This window comes from Myodes glareolus, chromosome 3 (assembly GCF_982192425.1).
Source record: "Myodes glareolus chromosome 3, mMyoGla1.1, whole genome shotgun sequence".
Lineage (NCBI taxonomy): Eukaryota > Metazoa > Chordata > Mammalia > Rodentia > Cricetidae > Myodes > Myodes glareolus.
Genome location: NC_142028.1, coordinates 125,755,697 through 125,774,567, shown reverse-complemented (window position 1 = coordinate 125,774,567; position 18,871 = coordinate 125,755,697). Strand labels below are relative to the sequence as shown.

At 42.6% G+C, this 18,871-nt stretch overlaps 1 protein-coding gene across 1 annotated transcript in view; it reads left to right on the top strand.

Moving 5' to 3' along the window:
• The window catches only part of Pappa (pappalysin 1), a 234,970-nt gene that overhangs the window by 15,831 nt on the left and 200,268 nt on the right, over positions 1-18,871 (top strand). Inside the window, exon 2 of the mRNA XM_048459342.3 lies at positions 14,446-15,508. Coding sequence (XP_048315299.3) covers positions 14,446-15,508 — 1,063 coding nt within the window. The remainder of the gene's footprint in view (positions 1-14,445; positions 15,509-18,871) is intronic.

Below are 18,871 nucleotides of genomic sequence, written 5' to 3'. Positions count from 1 at the left end.
GTCCTTTTCACCCAAGTTGCAGTAAACAGAATTTGGGCCTTTATTCCTCTGAGGAGGAATTAGTGTATTCCTTAGAAATATAATCTACAACTTTGTTTATTCAAACTCTGCTTTCTGGATTTCTCTGAGCTTTTAAGTAGGCAAAGTCACTTTCATTGATGCCTGCAATGCTCCTGCTGGTATTTTCTCTTTGGACTTATATATTAATTTAGTCTAGCCAATTCTATGCCTTGATCAATTCTGAAGCTCTTCCTACTAGTTCCCCATCATGCCTTCTTCTATTCCATCCTTCCATCCTTCCTTTCATGGGTCTGTGTAGTCTTTCATTTACCAAGCTTTTGGCTAAGGACTGGGCATGAGTTAGAAGACTCCAGTTCTAGTTGTTATGCTACTGTGAATTCTTTTAAAAAAATTAAAAATTCTCCAGAACCTTCCACTGAACCTTGCACTTCTGTACAATACAGCTTGAAAACCACTCGTGTCAGAACTAAAGTTTGCTGTCCGCACCGCTCTGTAATAGGAAGTACTTCATGTATGCTGTCCGCACCGCTCTGTAATAGGAAGTACTTCATGTATGCTGTCTGCACAGCTCTGTAATAGGAAGTACTTCATGTATGCTGTCTGCACAGCTCTGTAATAGGAAGTACTTCATGTATGCTGTCCGCACAGCTCTGTAATAGGAAGTACTTCATGTATGCTGTCTGCACAGCTCTGTAATAGGAAGTACTTCATGTATGCTGTCCACACAGCTCTGTAATAGGAAGTACTTCATGTATGCTGTCCGCACAGCTCTGTAATAGGAAGTATTTCATGTATGTTGTCCGCACAGCTCTGTAATAGGAAGTACTTCATGTATGCTGTCCGCACAGCTCTGTAATAGGAAGTACTTCATGTATGCTGTCCGCACAGCTCTGTAATAGGAAGTATTTCATGTATGCTGTCTGCACAGCTCTGTAATAGGAAGTATTTCATGTATGCTGTCCGCACCGCTCTGTAATAGGAAGTATTTCATGTATGCTGTCTGCACAGCTCTGTAATAGGAAGTACTTCATGTATGCTGTCCGCACAGCTCTGTAATAGGAAGTATTTCGTGTATGCTGTCCGCACCGCTCTGTAATAGGAAGTATTTCATGCAGCTTTTGGAGTCTGAATCTGCACTGTCAGGCATGGTTTTTGGTTGTTGCTGTTGTTGTTGTTGTTATTATTATTATTATTATTATTATCAACACCAATATTTTTGGTCGATCCTCTTTTTGATCTTCAGGTCAGCAGATGGTAGAAAACTGATAAAGTATAGGGAATGGAACCTCGCTAACAGGGAAACCCCTTTCTTAGGTAGAGACAAGGCAGATGACTGTCAATAACTTGATTCCTTGATTTGACCTTCGTAGGCCAAAACCTCCCAAACCCCACCCCACTCAGAAACTGAGTATCTGTGACCTCTGAGCATCCCTGGAAATAGGAAACATCAAGAAGCCCTCATGGTGTGAAGTTGTTGGCATTTCTGAAGTATTTTCAACATGCACCTATCATATTCCAATTTGCCTTGTGAAACAAGCATTCTTATTTAATACAGTGAGGTCTTTGTATTCTCAACAACAAACACATGGTTGTAAGACTTTGGGGCACAACCTGCCTTTTTCTGTAACTCTCACCACCGCCTCTACTCTTCCCTACATTACAAAGTTCTGTGTCAGCAGCAAGATCTGTTTACAAACAAAGGCTCCAAGAGAACAGTATCAGCAACTTAAACAAGACTCCAAAACAAAATAAAACAAAGGAAGACGCCCCTGATCCTATCCTTGTGGTTCCTGAGCACCCACTGCAGCCCTCCTCAAAGGAATTCCATCTTTCTATCTGTCTGCATGTCTTCCTTCCTCTGACACCTTCCACTTAGGCAGTCAAACCATGAAAAGTCTAGGCTAAGAACTGAGCAGATGCTGGCCTGAACCTTTTGGAGAGCTGGGCGATGAAATGCAGACAGAGATCTGTTTGTGATGGTAAAAGCAAACCTAAACCATGCAGTTTACATCTGACTACCTGAAGCAGAAGCTGACAGAAGAAGGGTCATTAGTTGGGTAGGTGCAATAGTTCTATGAAGAACAAGTCTCTCTCAGGTCCTAAGCAATCAAGGGAATGATTTATCCACTCCCTTGAACTCAAGTCCACTGTGGCTCCCTCTTACTTATTCATAGTAATGGAAATAGCTGAAATATGTAATATGAAATATAAGAAAAACCCTGTTCTAAGTATTTTGTCTCTGCATTACTCCTCACAAGGACCTCTGAAGTGATAACAATAGCACCCCAGTTTGTCGAGTGAGGGATGTAGAGTTTTAAGTGATATCCTTGAAATGTGCACCCACTCTGTGATAGAATCAGTTCCTCTGAGTCAGCATTGCAAACATACTCTATCACAGATGTCCTAACCCCAGATCTGAATGCTCAGCACGGCATTCCACATGCTGTCTAGACTTTATGTCCTACCAGTAGCTTGTAGAGAAACACATTAAGATTAGTAAACCTCAGCAACATGGAACTTCCTTGCGAGTGCTTTCCTGTGTACTATAACATGCTCACCAGCATCCCCAGCCCTTACCTGCTGTGTTCAGAGCAAGTCCCATCTACTGTGCAGTTTTGATAACTAGAAATGGAAGTATCCATTCCCAAACACCCCACAGAGAGCAAGATCTCTATCGCTTGAGAATGACATACTTTAGATTCATCAGAATTGCCTGGTATTCTTGGAACACAAATTCCCATTTTAGTGTCTTTTTGCATTAACTTCTTCCTTGACCTTACGGTGCCCTTGGCTTCCTGTTCATCAGTCTTCTACATTCTAAAGCCTACTGCACTCTCAGTCTTTTTAAGTCAGACAGGAAATGTTATATCTGAGTGACTAATCTATTTTTATGCTTTAAAAAATGTAAAACATATACACAATTTCAAACTTTTGATTTAAGCTCCCCAAAAGATTCCACAGGAACCTTAAATTTAAAAATTTAATCTATTTCACATATCTGACAGATTTGTTTATTGACTTTATCATATGCCAAAAACCAAGCTGATCACTGAGGGTCTTAAGTCAAAGGAGATAAACCTGTGTAGATGGATTGGCTAAGCCTGAATGGGGCTTAGATTAACTCTGCATCCTCCTGCAGTCTAACAGACAGGAATCCAAGAGAACTGAAATTCAAACCCTTGGACTAGTTACCAGGATCAAAGATGATGTATTAATTCTCCATCTGATGAAGCATAATGCCAATTTTGAATCCCCGGTAAGAGTCTAAATGTCTCTTATGTCTTTTTACAAAGCCTTAATGAACTTGTTTTGAGTCTAGCCATAACTAACAATTTTGTAATAGATGTCAAAACAAAAGAAAATCAGCATCCAGTTAGGAATCCCATCAATGCTCTCCAGCATCAGCATCCAGTTAGGAATCCCACCAATGCTCTCCAGCATCAGCATCCAGTTAGGAATCCCACCAGTGCTCTCCAGCATCAGCATCCAGTAAGGAATCCCACCAGTGCTCTCCAGCATCAGCATCCAGTTAGGAATCCCATCAGTGCAGCGCATCCAGTTAGGAATCCCACCAATGCTCTCCAGCATCTTGATCGCACTTTACTCTTATCATTAACAGTCTGCATTTCTCGAAATTGATACAAAGTTCTGACACAGTGATTCTGAATTTCTTTGCTCTGTCACTGTGGGAAAAAAGGTACCACATTACTCCTAGCTAATAGTCCCTTATTTTCTGGACTGTCTACTTAAAAAAAATTCAGAGATACTCTAATGTCTGTTAAAAAAAAAATCTCAGATCTCACTGCATGCCAAGCTCAATCATTTTTGATCTAGCCTCAGGCATCCCACACCACTTCACTTCCTTCCATTCCCCTGTGCATTCTCAATTCTGTCCTGGGTAGATGTCTTTTTTATTTCTAGGGTTACTGGTAGGATACAAGTGTAATCCATGGCCATGATTAGGATTCAGGTGTTGGTTCTGTTTATCCCAAAATCTGTGACATCAGACAATCGGTACCACTCTGGGATCCTCACTTTTCTCGTTCATGTAAAGCAAATTATCTCCATTTTGTTGCCTTCAGAGAATGTTGGGAAAAGCAAATGAATTAATAAAAGAGATGCTCTGTAAATTTCAATATTGTAGAAATTTTGTATTCTTCTGTTTTTATAACCAACAGAACATATAATCAAAGTTGAGAAATTTAAAAATTACATAAAAATAAATATTCAGCTGATTTCAACTGAGAATTCTTATGTTATCCATAGAACACGTAGTATATGGGTTAAGACCTGGCTATCACATGTCAAATGACCTTGACCATCACTGTAAAATATCTTGAAACTCAATTGCCTCACTGTTGGGAGAATAGTAAAACTTACCTCATAAAGAAGTAGGAATTGCTCAAGAAGCTGAAACATTGGCCGTTTCTGGTCATGACCATTGCAGATCATAATTAGTGAGCACACTTATTTCTAGGTGCACATAGAATTAGCAATATTCTGGACATATGAATGGGACACATGATAGTCATAGGTTTCCTTAATTGCATTTTATCACTTTGGTTTGTATCTACAGTGCATCCATTTATAAATGGACCAGCAGGACCATCAGGAATCATCTGTCCTTAGCTAGAGGGTTCCTGGTGCTTCTTGCCATGCCCTATGCTCCAGATAGTTAGCTAGGGTCTGATATGATAGAAACTACCAGAATATATGATGAATGAACTTTTGGACAAATTCATACATCAGATGACACTTGTAGGTGTTATTTGGGAAACTGTAGATATCACAGACAACAAACTCAGACATCTCTAAGTCTAACTGGGGATAAAGGGCACTCAATAGCTCGGAGGAGTCCTAGACACTAGAACAGGGGTCACTGGGTTGAAAGAAAGGGAGGTAACAGGATCTGTCCAGGACAGTGTGGAGGTGTGCCTGATGATGTCTAGGCCTCTCAGGGACTAGGGGGTTCTTTGATTCTAGAAATATGAAGGGTCACTTGTTAAGATGCAGTGAAGGTGATTTAGTATTTTATCGAGTGGGAAATGGCTTAATGCTAAAAACTAGCAAAGGGCTCTCCCCCATGAGTCTACCTAGTACTGAAGTGAAGGGTGAAGAAGGCACTGCTATGAAAGAAGACAACTGCAGGAGCCATCTGTCCTTGACACCTCCTCAGAAACGATACTGTTCCCAGCGTATAGAGTGAGTATAGAAAGGCCTTTCTAGGGCCATCAACACGAGCAAAGGTAGGCAGAGCCATTATCAACATCAGCTAGGATCTGACTTGAGTCATGCAAACTCTGAAGGTGTATGAAATTGAAATGCATCCCATCCCAAGCTTCCACTCCTTCCTTCTATTTCCTCTGATCTTCTTCTTCCCTCCTTCATTTCTTTTTCTAAGTTGATATATATCACTTTCATTCCCCGTGTATGACTTAGAGGGCAATGCCTTGGTTCTTCATTACATACAGGAGTGAGAAAAAAATGGCTGAAGAGCACAGAAGGAAAACTTAACCCAGTTCTGAGGGAAAAAGAAAACTTTACTCTGAATAGCAATAAAACATGTAGTCACATTTTTTCATACTACGCAAGAGTGAGTTTTCTAGTCTCAGTCCACTCTATCCTGGGTACTTGTTTTACCACTTTACATATGAAGAAACCAGAAGGCACAGGAGTGAGAGTGGGGTAGGAGAGGGGGTGCGGAAACGAGGGCGGTGTTACCTGCGGCTACACTGCAAAAAAAGCGCAGAGCTGGGGTTCGAACAGACCAGTCTGGCTGCACACTACAGCTGTTTTAACACTTATTGTGTTGCCGGTGGCCATGTGCCAAGTCCTGACAAGCTGATTATCTCCTTAGTCCCTTCTCTAACCGTCAGAAGGCAGTGGGTTATCCCCACTCTAAGATGAGTACTAAATCAGGGAAGGTGTCCTCCAGAACTCCTGGGTGGCCTCATTGATAAATGATAGAGCCAGCAGTTGGTTTATTAAACTCTGAACTTCCTTCTCTCTCTTTCTCCCTTGTGTGTGTGAGTGAGTGTGCACCTGTGTGTGTGTGTCTGTGTGTGAGTGTGCATGTACCTTCATCAATGTTCTATTGATATTAAGAGACACCATGACTTCAGCAACTCTTATAAAGGAAAATATTTAATTGGGGTTTGCTTACATTTTCAGATGTTTAGTACATTATCATCATGGTGGGAAGCATGGTAGCAAGAAGGAAGACATGGTGCTGGAGAGTATTATCTGGATCCATAGGCAGCAGACAGAAAGATACTGGGCCTGGTTGAGCATTTAAAATCCCCATGACCACACCAGTAACACACTTTCTCCAACAAGGACACACTTACCGCAACAAGGCCATACCTCCTAATTCCTGTCAGTTAGTGCCACACCCTAAGGATAAAACACGCAAATCTATGAGCCTATGAGGACCTAATTTAAACCAATTCTAATTTAAACCAATGCACACTCATGTGTGGAGGGGTGATACGTGCATATAGTTTTGTGTAGGTATGCATAATCACAAGAAGGGCGCATGTGTGAAGGTGTTTGCAAAGGCCAGAATACGGCATCTTCCTGACTAGCCCTCTTCTAAATGTATTGAGCCAAGCTTTCTTGTTAAACCTGAAATTCACTATTTCAGATAGACTTGCTCATCAGCAAGTTCTGGGGATTTGCCCATTTCCACGCACCGTACCCCTCCTCCAGCACTATGGTTTAGATGCACACTTCCATGCCAAGAGGTCTTACATAGACACTGGGGAATCCTAATTCGGGTCTTCATATTTGTTCATCAAACAATTTTTCCACTGAGCCATGACTCTAGTTCTAAATTCTTACCTTTCCATATTTTTTATACAGGCTGCTTTTAGGACCAAAGGATTCAGGCTGGAAAGTCAAATGTAGAGAGAATTTCAGGTTTTATTTGAGCTTCCAGAAGCACTTTGTCAGTCCAGTTCTATCTCACAGGTCAGGCCGGGCGGTGGTGGCACATGCTTTTAATCCCAGCACTTGGGAGGCAGAGGCAGGCAGATCTCAATGAGTTTGAAGCCAGTCTGGTTTACAGAGTGCTTTTCAGAACAGCCAGGACCGTTACAAAGAGAAACTCTGTCTAGATAAACAAATAAAGAAACAAGAGAAAATTTTAGGTCTTAGATGTGCCATTCTCAAATTTGCCTCACGTCTACATCGTTTGAAGCAGTTTTCAAAAAGTATGTATTCTTTTACCATTCCAAAGATACGTGTGAAGCACGTGAAGTACATGGACTAAAAACTTTCATCCCTAGAGGGCAGGGGGAAGGACCCCCGACTCAGAGAACTTCATTTAAGGTCATACCACTTAATGAAACTGGTAAGCTGCTCCATGAGGTCACAAGACACTCAAAACTAGTTTCTAGCATAAGAAAGAATCTGGGCAGGAAAGCATATGCAGGGAACATTGTCTGCACCTACAAACTGCTTCCTACAAACCTGCTTCTATCAGAACTCATGCAGAGCTGACTCACAGGAGACTTCTCCTCAGCGAGTCTTGATCCTGTGACTGAGGCTACTACATTTGATGGTTTTCTTCTCTGACACTAAGAGATAAAATTGCCCTTTGGTACCATCTCAGCTTTCTCTGAATGTCTGATGGTTTGGAATCCTTCGGGTCATTTTGGGGTTTTCTCCCAAACAAACCCAATGCAGGGACCATGGGTATACTTAACCCAAATCTGTCTGTTTTAATTGCTCTCTTCTGGAGAGATAAAAGCTTTCCATAGGATTGCTCTCTCAAGCATTTCTCTATGGTTTTGATACTAGCAATTAAATAATGGAAAACAAAACAAAGCAAAAAAGGACCAGTGTCGACCTTTAGTTTTTAATTCTTTTTAGCATTCTGTAAGAAACCGATTGTTGACCTAAATTTTCTTTTATTCCTACATCCTCTTACCTCTGGTTGCTTTCTCCTGTCAGATTCCCACAGATCATGGGTATACTGTAAAGTGGGGGAACCCGAGTCTGCCTCTCCTACCCATTACCTTAAACTTCCCACAGTGGATAATCACGCTGGAGTTATCTGACAAATCATGATCCGAAAATCAAGAGTCTAGGAGATTAGAGGAACCTTTAGGCCTATCTACTGTGGTCCTCCCATCAGGAGAGGGAATAAGAAAACTCAGAAAATAATTGGTTTATCCAGTGATGCCCAGCCGAGCATCAGCCCAGTGGGGGACATGTGCTGAGGGTGATTCCCATGCAGGAAAGTATCTTGACGTCCATTTTAGCTTCAGAGTCAGACAGCAGTCAGAGTGGTATCTCTCCCAGACCCTAGCAGAGATATTTGGGACATGCCTTAAGGTCTTCACATGCAAATTTCATGTCTGCCAAAGACATGTTAATAGAGCGTTTGCAGAGTCATATATGCTTAACATAGAGATTGTCACACAGAGCTTTACAAAACTTGTTGTTATCTCCATTGTTTATTTGCATCTGCTACTTTTTTTAACAATGAGAAATGTCCCAGGTAGACTTTTTTTTTCTTATAAAGATATTCTCCAAAGGAGAAAAATAAGTAAGCAATACAAGTTGAATATGCAGTGCCATGGCTGGCTAATTCTCCTCTTCAGTCAGTGGCAAATATAAGTGCATCCAAGAGAATAGTGTAGGGAAAGCGAGGCAGAGTTGGGGAATGGAACTGGACACTATGACGCCTAAATTCTGATCGTTCCTATTGCCTAGATCTATGTGTTGCTGGCGAGGGGATTTAACTTTTCTCACTGACAAAGGCATAGCAGCTGTTGTATGAGGCTGGCAAGGGCATCATAAGCGATACTGCGAAGGTGGAGCATCTGCCCGTGAGGCCAGTACAGAGCAGGGGCCTCGGAGAAGTCAAGTCCAACGGAAACACAGACGCTTGCCTCCCAGTAAGGAAGGTGTTTGTGTGCATGGAGACTGCAGTGCCCATCGCTGGCTCCTCCTAATAGACTGCTCTGCTCCACCCAGGAAGAGAGGCGATTGAGACATTGTGTCAGAGCAAGAGAAGGGATGTGAACGGAACACAAGACAGGGGGAGATGGACACCAGCTTAGCCACATCCCAGTGGGAGTGTTGGGAAAGCATGCTGAATGATAAAACAACAGTCCGCTCTGGCTTCCCTAGCAGAGGCTCAGAGCTTGCCTGACTGAAACAGCGTTCATTTCTTTTCTGTCTTTTTGTTTGTTTGTTTTGCTTTTTTGTTTTTGTTTTTTGAGACAGGGTTTCATTGTAGCTTTGGAGCCTGTCCTAAAACTAGCTTTTGTAGATCAGACTGGCCTCGAACTCACAGAGATCTGCCTGCCTCTGCTTCCTGAGTGCTGGGATTAAAGGCGTGCACCACCACTGTCTGGCTCATTTCTGTTCTTACAATCCTGAAGGCTACAAGTCTGAAATGCAAGTCTGCCTCGGGTTACTTCCTCCTTCCAGCTTTTAGATGACTGTCCTCTCTGTGAATCCACTGATCTTGTGTGTGTGTGTGTGTGTGTGTGTGTGTGTGTGTGTGTGTGCGCGCGCGCGCACAAATATATCCCCAATGTCTCCTCTTATCAGGACACCAACATTGGATTTGACTATATGGTAACATAGGTGTTATATGGTTACCTCTTTAAAGACGCTGATATCAAACACAGCCACTCCCTGAGCTTGCAGGTGATGTGGCTTCAATGTATATGTCTTAAGGGTCACAAACACTCAGTTCAAAACATATGAAGCTGAGTACCGTTCTTTCGAGGTCTGTGAAGAATTTTGCTGGGATTTTGATGGGCATTGCATTGAATCTGTAGATTGCTTTTGGTAAGATTGCCATTTTTACTATTTTAATTCTGCCTACCCAAGAGCATGGGAAATCTTTGCACTTTTTGGTGTTTTCTTCAATCTCTTTCTTCAAAGGTTTAAACTTCCTGTTCTCGAGCCTCACTTTCTCTGAAGAGAACAGAGTGGATACTGACAGCTTCATGGAGCAGGTTAAATGAGAAACTTAATGTACAGCCCTTGAAATTCAGCAATTCCTAAGTAAGAGTAACATGTTTAAACAGAGAAAAGAGTAGAGAAATAGAAGGTATACCCCCTGGAGTAGAATCTTTAAGTTGATACATGAAGATGTCACATGTTCCAGAGTGTTTTCCCAAGTCAAGGCTTCGGAGCACCCTGTGCAGGTCTTCTGCCTTTAGGCTTTCCTGCCAGGTGTGAGCAGAAGTGGAGAAGTGAGACTGGTAAAGGGCTACAAGAGATCGAAGAGATGGTTCAACAGCTGAAGGCACTTGTTGCTCAAGGCTGACCCCGTGCATTTGGTTCCTGAAGCCTCTGAGAATGGAAGGAACGGACCAGCTTCACAAAGCTGTCCTCTGACCTCCACATGAGTACCGTAGCACATGTGTGCACCCCACACACATAGTAAGAAGTAAAATCAAATGGAAGCAAAGGCATATCAAAGTTCTGGAAATGTTTGAAGCCCTTTGAATATCAAACTTAGCTGCTTCTAGACCAGGGCATATTAGAATGGTAGTAGACTTGTGTCCTGGTGACCCAGGAATTGTGACTCATTTGTTCTTATCTGGGCAATGTTTCCAGATTCCTCACTGGTCTGAAAAAGGACACTTGAAGTCACTTTTATTCTGTTTCTGTAGGCTATATTATTAAGCAGGTGTATACTCGTTACTTGTAGATTCTGTGCAGAATTGTGTTTGCCCTTCTGCCTTGTCACAGAGGGATATGTCCACTGGGCTATCCTCTATCTCCACACAGATGGCTAACTTAAGACAGACTTGCTCCATTTTATTTAAACTGTTTCTATTTCACTGAAAAATGTGAAAAAGGACAGTGTGGTATTATGTGAATATTCCTGGGTGCTCCAGAAGATTCTGTTTTGTGTCCTGCAAGAGGTAGCACGGAAGAGAAGGAATCTAAGCATGCAAGGATTGAGAATGACATAAGGCATCCAGTTCAAATCAACACACAGTTCTGAGTACTGTCAGCATCCAAAAGGGTCCATCAGAACAGTGAACAAAGGAGCTCTTCAAATTTAGCAGAGGATCATTTTATCTCACCCTCCCCATTTCAGAAAAGGGGAATGAGCCCCAGCAGCAGGGAGAGTGCAGTGACTAGTTCCAGACAATTTACTTGGCACAACAAAACAGATCTCTGGTGCCGAGGCTTGGTTCTGGTCTGATACCGTACAGGAGGGTTTCATATCCGGTCTTCTACAAGGTGACTGCAATTAAGATAGTTTTCATGCAGATACGGTCTCTCAGCCCCACGTCTTTATGCCATCCCTAGGAAACTTAGTGATTTCATTTCAACAAATTACAGTTCAGGAAAACATTTCCATTGAACTTTTGAAGTTCCTGCTTCAAGGGTCTCATTTACTTTAATGTCATTTGCTTTTGAGTCACTGAAAACCACTCTTTGCCTTACCTTCCTGCCTCCTGCGGCAAGCCATCTCTTCCTATGAACCTCTTTATGGCAGCATCAGGTAGCCTGAACCATACTCCAAGTTTCAGGAGGCTGCTGATCCCTACAAATGTGTAAACATTTTAACTCCATAATAAGGCAGACCTCTTCCCAAAAGCAACAAAAAAAGCAGAGACCAAGAGCCCTTGGCAAAAGAAAAGGGGGAGAGAGAGAGAGAGAGAGAGAGAGAGAGAGAGAGAGAGAGAGTCATATTTCCTATTAGATTACCGTTCTTTTTTGTTTTATAGAATAATAAGGGAGGAATTAAGTAGATGAGAGGGATACACTGAGCTAAGAAGGAGGATACAAATGTGATGTATTTAGGAACCTCTGGTCCCACTGACATTCTACAAAGACGGCAGGACATGATCTCTGAAGAACTTCATCCCAAATATGAAGACAGCTTTTTGTCTTAGGAGGGAGTCAGTGGGGAAGTAACTTTTAATGCATAGTCTCTTATTGTTGTCTAGGCTGATGGAAATACAAGATTTCTAAGTGGCTTTTGAGCCTTTATGCTCTATCTTACCATATCAAGCAAGATGATTTCAAGGTACCTCCTTTCTCTGGCCCCTTTGTATTTCATTTCCACTTATTTCCTACTCTTTCATTTGTAATTTACTCCCAGTCCCTTTAGCATCTTAAAAAACAGCTCTTGTTTAGATAGCCTGTGTATGTCAAGAATGTTATACCCATTATGTCTTTCAAGTAGGACAGCATATGTAAAAAGAGATACAGATGAGGGAGTCAAGGTCCAGAGAGATGACGTGATTTTGATCAAAACATATGGCCTGTAATTTCGGTCATTATGAGTCAAAACAAGTTACTCTGGGCCCAAAGATCCTCCCTCTTCCCTTACAGTAGAAGCATATCTCTCCTCTTACTTTCTTTGTTTTTGATAACTGAGACATGAATTAGTGCATTAAGTTCTGTTTGTCTTTAAAACCCCCTTTTCCATATTTTGTTTTGAATTATATATCCATGTTCTCATTCATGGGACACATACTGAGTGCCTACTGTAACAAGTGACTAGACCAGTTGCAGACATAACCAAACTGGTCATTACCCTCATGAGCCGTCCAGTCTAGCAGAGAAGAGACCACAGGATGGATACAGGCAACTCCAGAGTGAGTAAGCCAATGCTGTTTTCTGAAAGCAAAATGGTTCAGTAGAGAAAATGGCCCATGCTACAGAACTCAGAGAATGTACCCTTGGAAAAAGTGCTTTCTGTGTTAGTCAGGGAAGCCTGTAATAAATAAAATCATGCATGGATTGACTGTGTAATACAAAATTTAATTCAAATAAGACCCACAGGCACTTACTGCAATGCCAGCGTCACCCAGACTGCAAAAGACTGTGTTAGGATATTCTGTCCATTGCCTGAAAATGTTCCGAGTGAGAAGAAAGAAGTGGGTGGGCTTAGATCCTCTGCCAAAATGCTGGCCATGTCAGATGCTAACATAGACATTTACACAGATGCTAAGGTCCCAGTGCCCACAAAGGAAAGAAAGACTGTGTGGGTTTCTATTGATTTTGCTGGATACTCTCCATGTTTATTTGATGAGTATTAATGGCAGATGCACACTCAGAGTTACGGTGACCGCACTGATTCATTCCCCAGTGAGAGTAGGGACTGTCCTTCCATAATAAGCATCTTTTATTCATTCTTGTCTCCTTTTCTTTCTCCTCTCACCTGGCTTCATACAAGCATCTGACACTTAAAGTACACATGTAATTAGAAAATCCTCTTCATCATCTGGAAAGCTTTGCCTGTGCCAAGGTACAGCGGGTACATTTCAGAAAGAGTTGGGGATGGGGGAACTGCTGAGCACAAAGATAGTCAGACACATAGGGAATCTGCTGAGCAACTTACTGGAGTTTCTAGATCTCTCAAGAGGGATGCCTGCCTTTAAATGTCCTTACAAACCAACTAAAACTTGTGATACCTACCTCCAACTTTCCTTGGCAGATGAAGAAATCCAAATCCTTGGTAGTATGAGTTTTGGGGGTGTTATGCAACTTGTATACAAGACAGCGAATTCCAGGATCAAAGAGAGCTAGGGTCCACTTATCAACCAACTGACCTCATACCCATCTTTTCTTTTCCCTTAGTTTCCATGTTTACCATTGCTTAAATGAGAAAAAAATCACTGCCTTGGATTTATATGTGTTCAATAAACTATTGCATGTAAGGACCTTACCATGATGCCTTGCCTGTTGTACAGACTTAGACTTTATACTTGATTACAGTTGAAAAGGCCACATACTTACGTGTGGACAACACATACTCACACCCATTACAGAGAGGAGAGTGTTAGATAAAGAGCACTTGGTTCTTGGGAGATTTGTAAGTGATTCTGAATAAGTCCCTGTCATCTGTTCTCTGTTTCAGCCTCCTCACTGCTGATAGAGTTGAAGAAGTTAGAGGCTGTGATCTTTGCGGAGGGGAGGGGTGTTGTTTTTAATTTTTAATTGGTGAAATACTCATTCTTGTAACAGAAGCTTTCTGGTATACTCCACATTCAATAAAAAGAAGTAAAACTTTATGAGTTCACTTGCCATGAGGTATTGACAAATCCTACTCCCTCTCCCTGTTAGTTCCTCTAGCCCTTACTGAATTATCCTTGGGGTGGTCAAGGATACCAGAGAGTACGTTAGTAACAACCAGGGTCCCAAAGAGCTTTTTGGTGGCTCACGTCTTTAATCCCAGTACTCAGGAGGCAGAGGCACGTGTATGAGGCTAGCCTCGTCTACAAGAGCTGGTTCTAGGACAGGTTCCAAAGCTACAGAGAAACCCTGTCTCAAAAAACAAAACAAACAAGCAAAAAAGAAAAACAAAAGAAAAATCAAAACAAACAGCTGTTCTAGAATATTCTGGTGTGAATTTTATCAGAAAAAAAATAATCTAACCAGCATCTATTTCCGTGCTTTATTTATTAATCTTTCTCTTTTGGGATCACATAGGACTGTATGACAAATGTTCTTATACCTCACGTGACCGAGGATGGGTCGTGGGCATTCACACCATCAGTGATCAAGGCAACAGAGACCCACGCTACTTTTTCTCCTTGAAGACAGATCGGGCCAGGAAAGTGACCACCATTGATGCCCATCGCAGCTACCTGCCAGGCCAGTGGGTATACCTAGCTGCTACCTATGATGGGCGACAGATGAAGCTCTATTTGAATGGTGCCCAGGTGGCAACCTCTGGGGAGCAAGTTGGTGGCATATTCAGCCCACTGACCCAGAAGTGTAAAGTGCTCATGTTAGGGGGCAGTGCTCAAAATCACAACTTCAGGGGCCACATCGAGAACTTCCGTCTCTGGAAGGTAGCCAGAACACAGAGAGAGGTACTGTCTGACATGGAAAGCCACGGCCTTCACACCCCTCTACCTCAGCTCCTCCTCCAGGAGAACTGGGACAATGTGAAGCGCACTTGGTCCCCCATGAAGGACGGTAACATCCCCCGCATGGAATTCAGCAATGCCCACAGCTTCCTGTTGGACACTAGTTTAGAGCCCCCTCTTTGTGGGCAGACGCTATGTGACAACACAGAAGTCATCTCCAGTTACAACCAGCTCCCAAGTTTCCGTCGCCCTAAGGTGGTACGCTATCGTGTGGTCAACATCTACGATGATGACCATAAGAACCCAACGGTGAGCCTGCAGCAGATTGACTTTCAACACCAGGAGCTGGCTGAGGCCTTCCAGCACTACAACATCTCCTGGGAGCTGGAGGTGCTGGACATAAACAGCTCCTCTCTGCGTCATCGCCTCATCCTCGCCAACTGCGACATCAGCAAGATTGGGGATGAAAAATGCGACCCTGAATGCAACCATACACTGACCGGCCATGATGGTGGGGACTGCCGCCAGCTGCGCTACCCCGCGTTCATGAAGAAGCAGCAGAATGGCGTGTGTGACATGGACTGTAACTACGAAAGGTTTAATTTCGATGGCGGCGAGTGCTGTGACCCAGACATCACTGATGTCACTAAGACATGCTTTGATCCCGATTCTCCACACAGGTAAGATGGCCCGTCGAGAACTGACTGTTACGTTTTTATCTTATAGATAAGACACCTAGGTTTCCTTGGGGTTTGCGACAGTATTCCAGTTAGGACAACAGGCTTGTGACCAAGACAAGTCTAATACTAAGGTTATCCAGGGGACGATGTGCATGCATAGTCCTTTACAAGACTATGTACTGAGTGCTTACTATTGAACATAAAGAAGGCCACAAAGCCCTGTCCTCTCAAAGAGCTCAGGTTTAAACTGGGATCATGCACTGCATGTGAGTAACTGTTGTACTGTGTGTGGTAGTGGTGATGGGCTCTGTGCCCACCAATCCCGTAGCTTCACACCATAAGCTGCTATTCAAATTTAACACAGTTAAAAGTAAACACAACTACTTTTATTAATTTTGTATTTTTATTTTTATTCTATTCTTACATTTTTGTTTATTACTTTTACCTCATTTATAAATACATAAATCAGCATCACCTGATGATTCAAGACTATAATCTCAACAATTTAGGAGACAGAAAACAGGAAGATGTTATGATTCGGCTACAGAATGAGTTCAGGGCCAGCCTAGGAAAATGTGAGAGATGTTATCTCAAAATAAAAAATGGGGTGGGTTTATAGCTCAGTAGTAGAGCACTTGCCTTGCTAGTACAAAGGTCTAGGTTCAATCTTTAGCAACACACACACACATACATAGGTGCACAAGGAAATAATACTGTAAAAGTCAATTCCTTTGTTACTCAGTTGCTACTTTTTGTTTTTGGCTGTTGTTTGTGGCTGTTGTTCTGGAGAAAATGATACAGAAATCTTCCAGCGTCTGGGCTTTCTGTGGGTAGTGAGCTGGTAAATGGGAGGTCAGTTAGGAATAGACGCCTTGGGTTCAGATCCCGGCGCTACCATTTCCCCACTCTGTGACCTCCTAGAGGTTCCTTCTGCATCTAAGATATGTGAGTGATGTCTTGTGGAGTTTGCAGAGGTTAGAGAGAAGGCATACAAGATGCCATCTTTCCTTCAGGGGCCAGCACATTACTAACTTGCAAGGAAAGCATATTTATCTAAGGAAAAGGGCTCAGTATTCAGGGAGTACCACTCAAAGCATGTGCCGGAACCTTGAATGTGTCCTGAAAAGTTCTTTGGGACAGGTGGAATTTCACTGAGGTCTTCCAAAGCAGGCAGAACAGGAAGCACAACTGAGGAATTCCAGAAATCTAGCATGCAATTTGACAGCTATGGGCAATAAATATGCACTGTACTTAGTATTTATGGAAAAAAAAAGAACACCAAAAAAGGTAGCTCTGTGAGATAATGACCATGTTTGTTGTTTTCTCTATGGTAACCTCTTTTCTATGTGCTTATATCCCATCACAACATGTTTTAAACCTTGAATATATAAAACATTAATTATTTTAACAACAAGAAGAAGAAAAATAGAAGGTTCTGGAGAGATGGTTTGATGGATAAGCATGCTTGTTTTGAAAACAGGATGACCCGAGTTCAAATCTCCAGCACTCATGCAGATGTCACACATAGTCATGCATGCCTCAATCCTTGCCTCGGAGGGCAGAGATGGCAGATTCAGGGAGCTCTCTAGCCAATAAGCTAGAGAAATGGTAAGCTTCTGGCTCAGTGAGAGACACTGTGTCTAACAACAAGATGGAGGGTGATGGAGTAAAAGATTAGACATTATCCTGTTCTCTGAGTGTGAATACACACACACACACACACACACACACACTCAAAGTGTGTGTACACAAAGAATAGGTATAATTTTAACTCGACCAGAGATTGAGCTGGGGGAGAAACAAAGACATTTCAGGAAGAGGTAATTGTATTATTCCTTAGAATCAGGAAGAAAGGAGGTCTGCTGCCCAAGACATTTGAGTCTTTCCTGGGTATTGACTATAACCTGCAATCCCAACATCCAAAACATAACCAGAGGGTGAGTTTTGTTTCATGTGGGACTTCCACATTGAAATCAGGGAAAGGGTCAACAACCACTTTCCTGTTTTAAGGAAACTTTCCTATTCTGTCCAGCATACATGACCCTGGCCTTGCTGATGGTTTCGGCACAGTGGCCAACCTCTGCGGGTTTTCTCTTCATTCTTCTCTGTCTCTCTCAAAAGAGCAAGGACCTCCCTTGCATAGGAAAAATACCTAGCAGAGAAATGAGGATTCTGGCAGAAGAATGTCCTGCCTGGAAGTAGCTCAGAGAGCGTGGTAGCTCTGCCTGCTGGTATAGGAGGGGCTTCTGGACTCTCCCTTGCTACCATCTTGTGCCACATACAAAGGAAGATTGAGTGGAAGGCTAGTTTGTTCTGGTCAATTTTGCTTACATTTGAGACCTGGAAGAACTTGGCAAAGGAGATAAAATGAAAGTTAGCATGTTCATTTGAGTTATGGAAAATAGTGGCCTTTAGAGAGTGCAGTATGCCTGATTCAGTAAGGTCATTAGGCAAATGAACAACACAGGTTCTCTGTGATCAGCAGAGTGTACGACTAAATCAGGCTTACACGAAATACCTCCGTAGAGTCAGCAGAAAGTAGAGTATGGACAGCTGAAAGTCACGCACAGGTTGATTCAGCTAACCATTCTCTGATTCATGTCACAAATCTATGTTTAGCATCTGCCAAGGGTTGAGAAGGCAAGTTCCCCAATCTGGTTTTATATAAGGAAATTCCAGATTCAGAAAGATGAAGCTGTACATTTAAAGTCATCCTGCTTGTGTGTGGAAGGCTTGGGCTCAAACCTGAACTTTTTAATTCTAAAACTATTGAATGGAACTATTTTTAATCCGAGGAACAATTAGGTAACATTGAAGAACAGGGGTTATAGGCAGGGTAGTGTTTCAAAACTTTGTGAGAAGTCTGGTGGTAATAATTGAGTCAGAACTGAAGCCAACTGGCCTTTTCAGAGTCCCATGCTGGATAAAGGGACCACATGGCCTCAGGTTCAAGATATTTCAAAAATCAACAGGCAACACTGGCAGATTCCAAAGGCCTCCTCTTTTCTCATCACGAGACCGAATGTTCCAAATGTCTGTGCATGGCGTATACCAGCAGTGTGACCACTCACGCCAGGGTCTGCTTGTTTGCTGCCAGCAAAAACTGTGAGCACAGGCTGAGCCCCGCCAGGCCCTGTGTCATCAGGACTAAGCTGGGGTTGCTGGGTTCAGGCTGAATCAGCTGCCCTGTGTGCAGAGAGAAACCTATGGAAGGTTTCAGAGAAATACTCACTTTGTGATTTTGAACAAGAGAGAGGGAGAGAAAGGGAAGAGACAAAGAAAAAGGGGAGAAGGGTAAAGGGACAAAAGCAGGCAGGCTACTGGAGCAGAAGCCAGGAAATGCAGACTGGTGTTGTTTAGGTG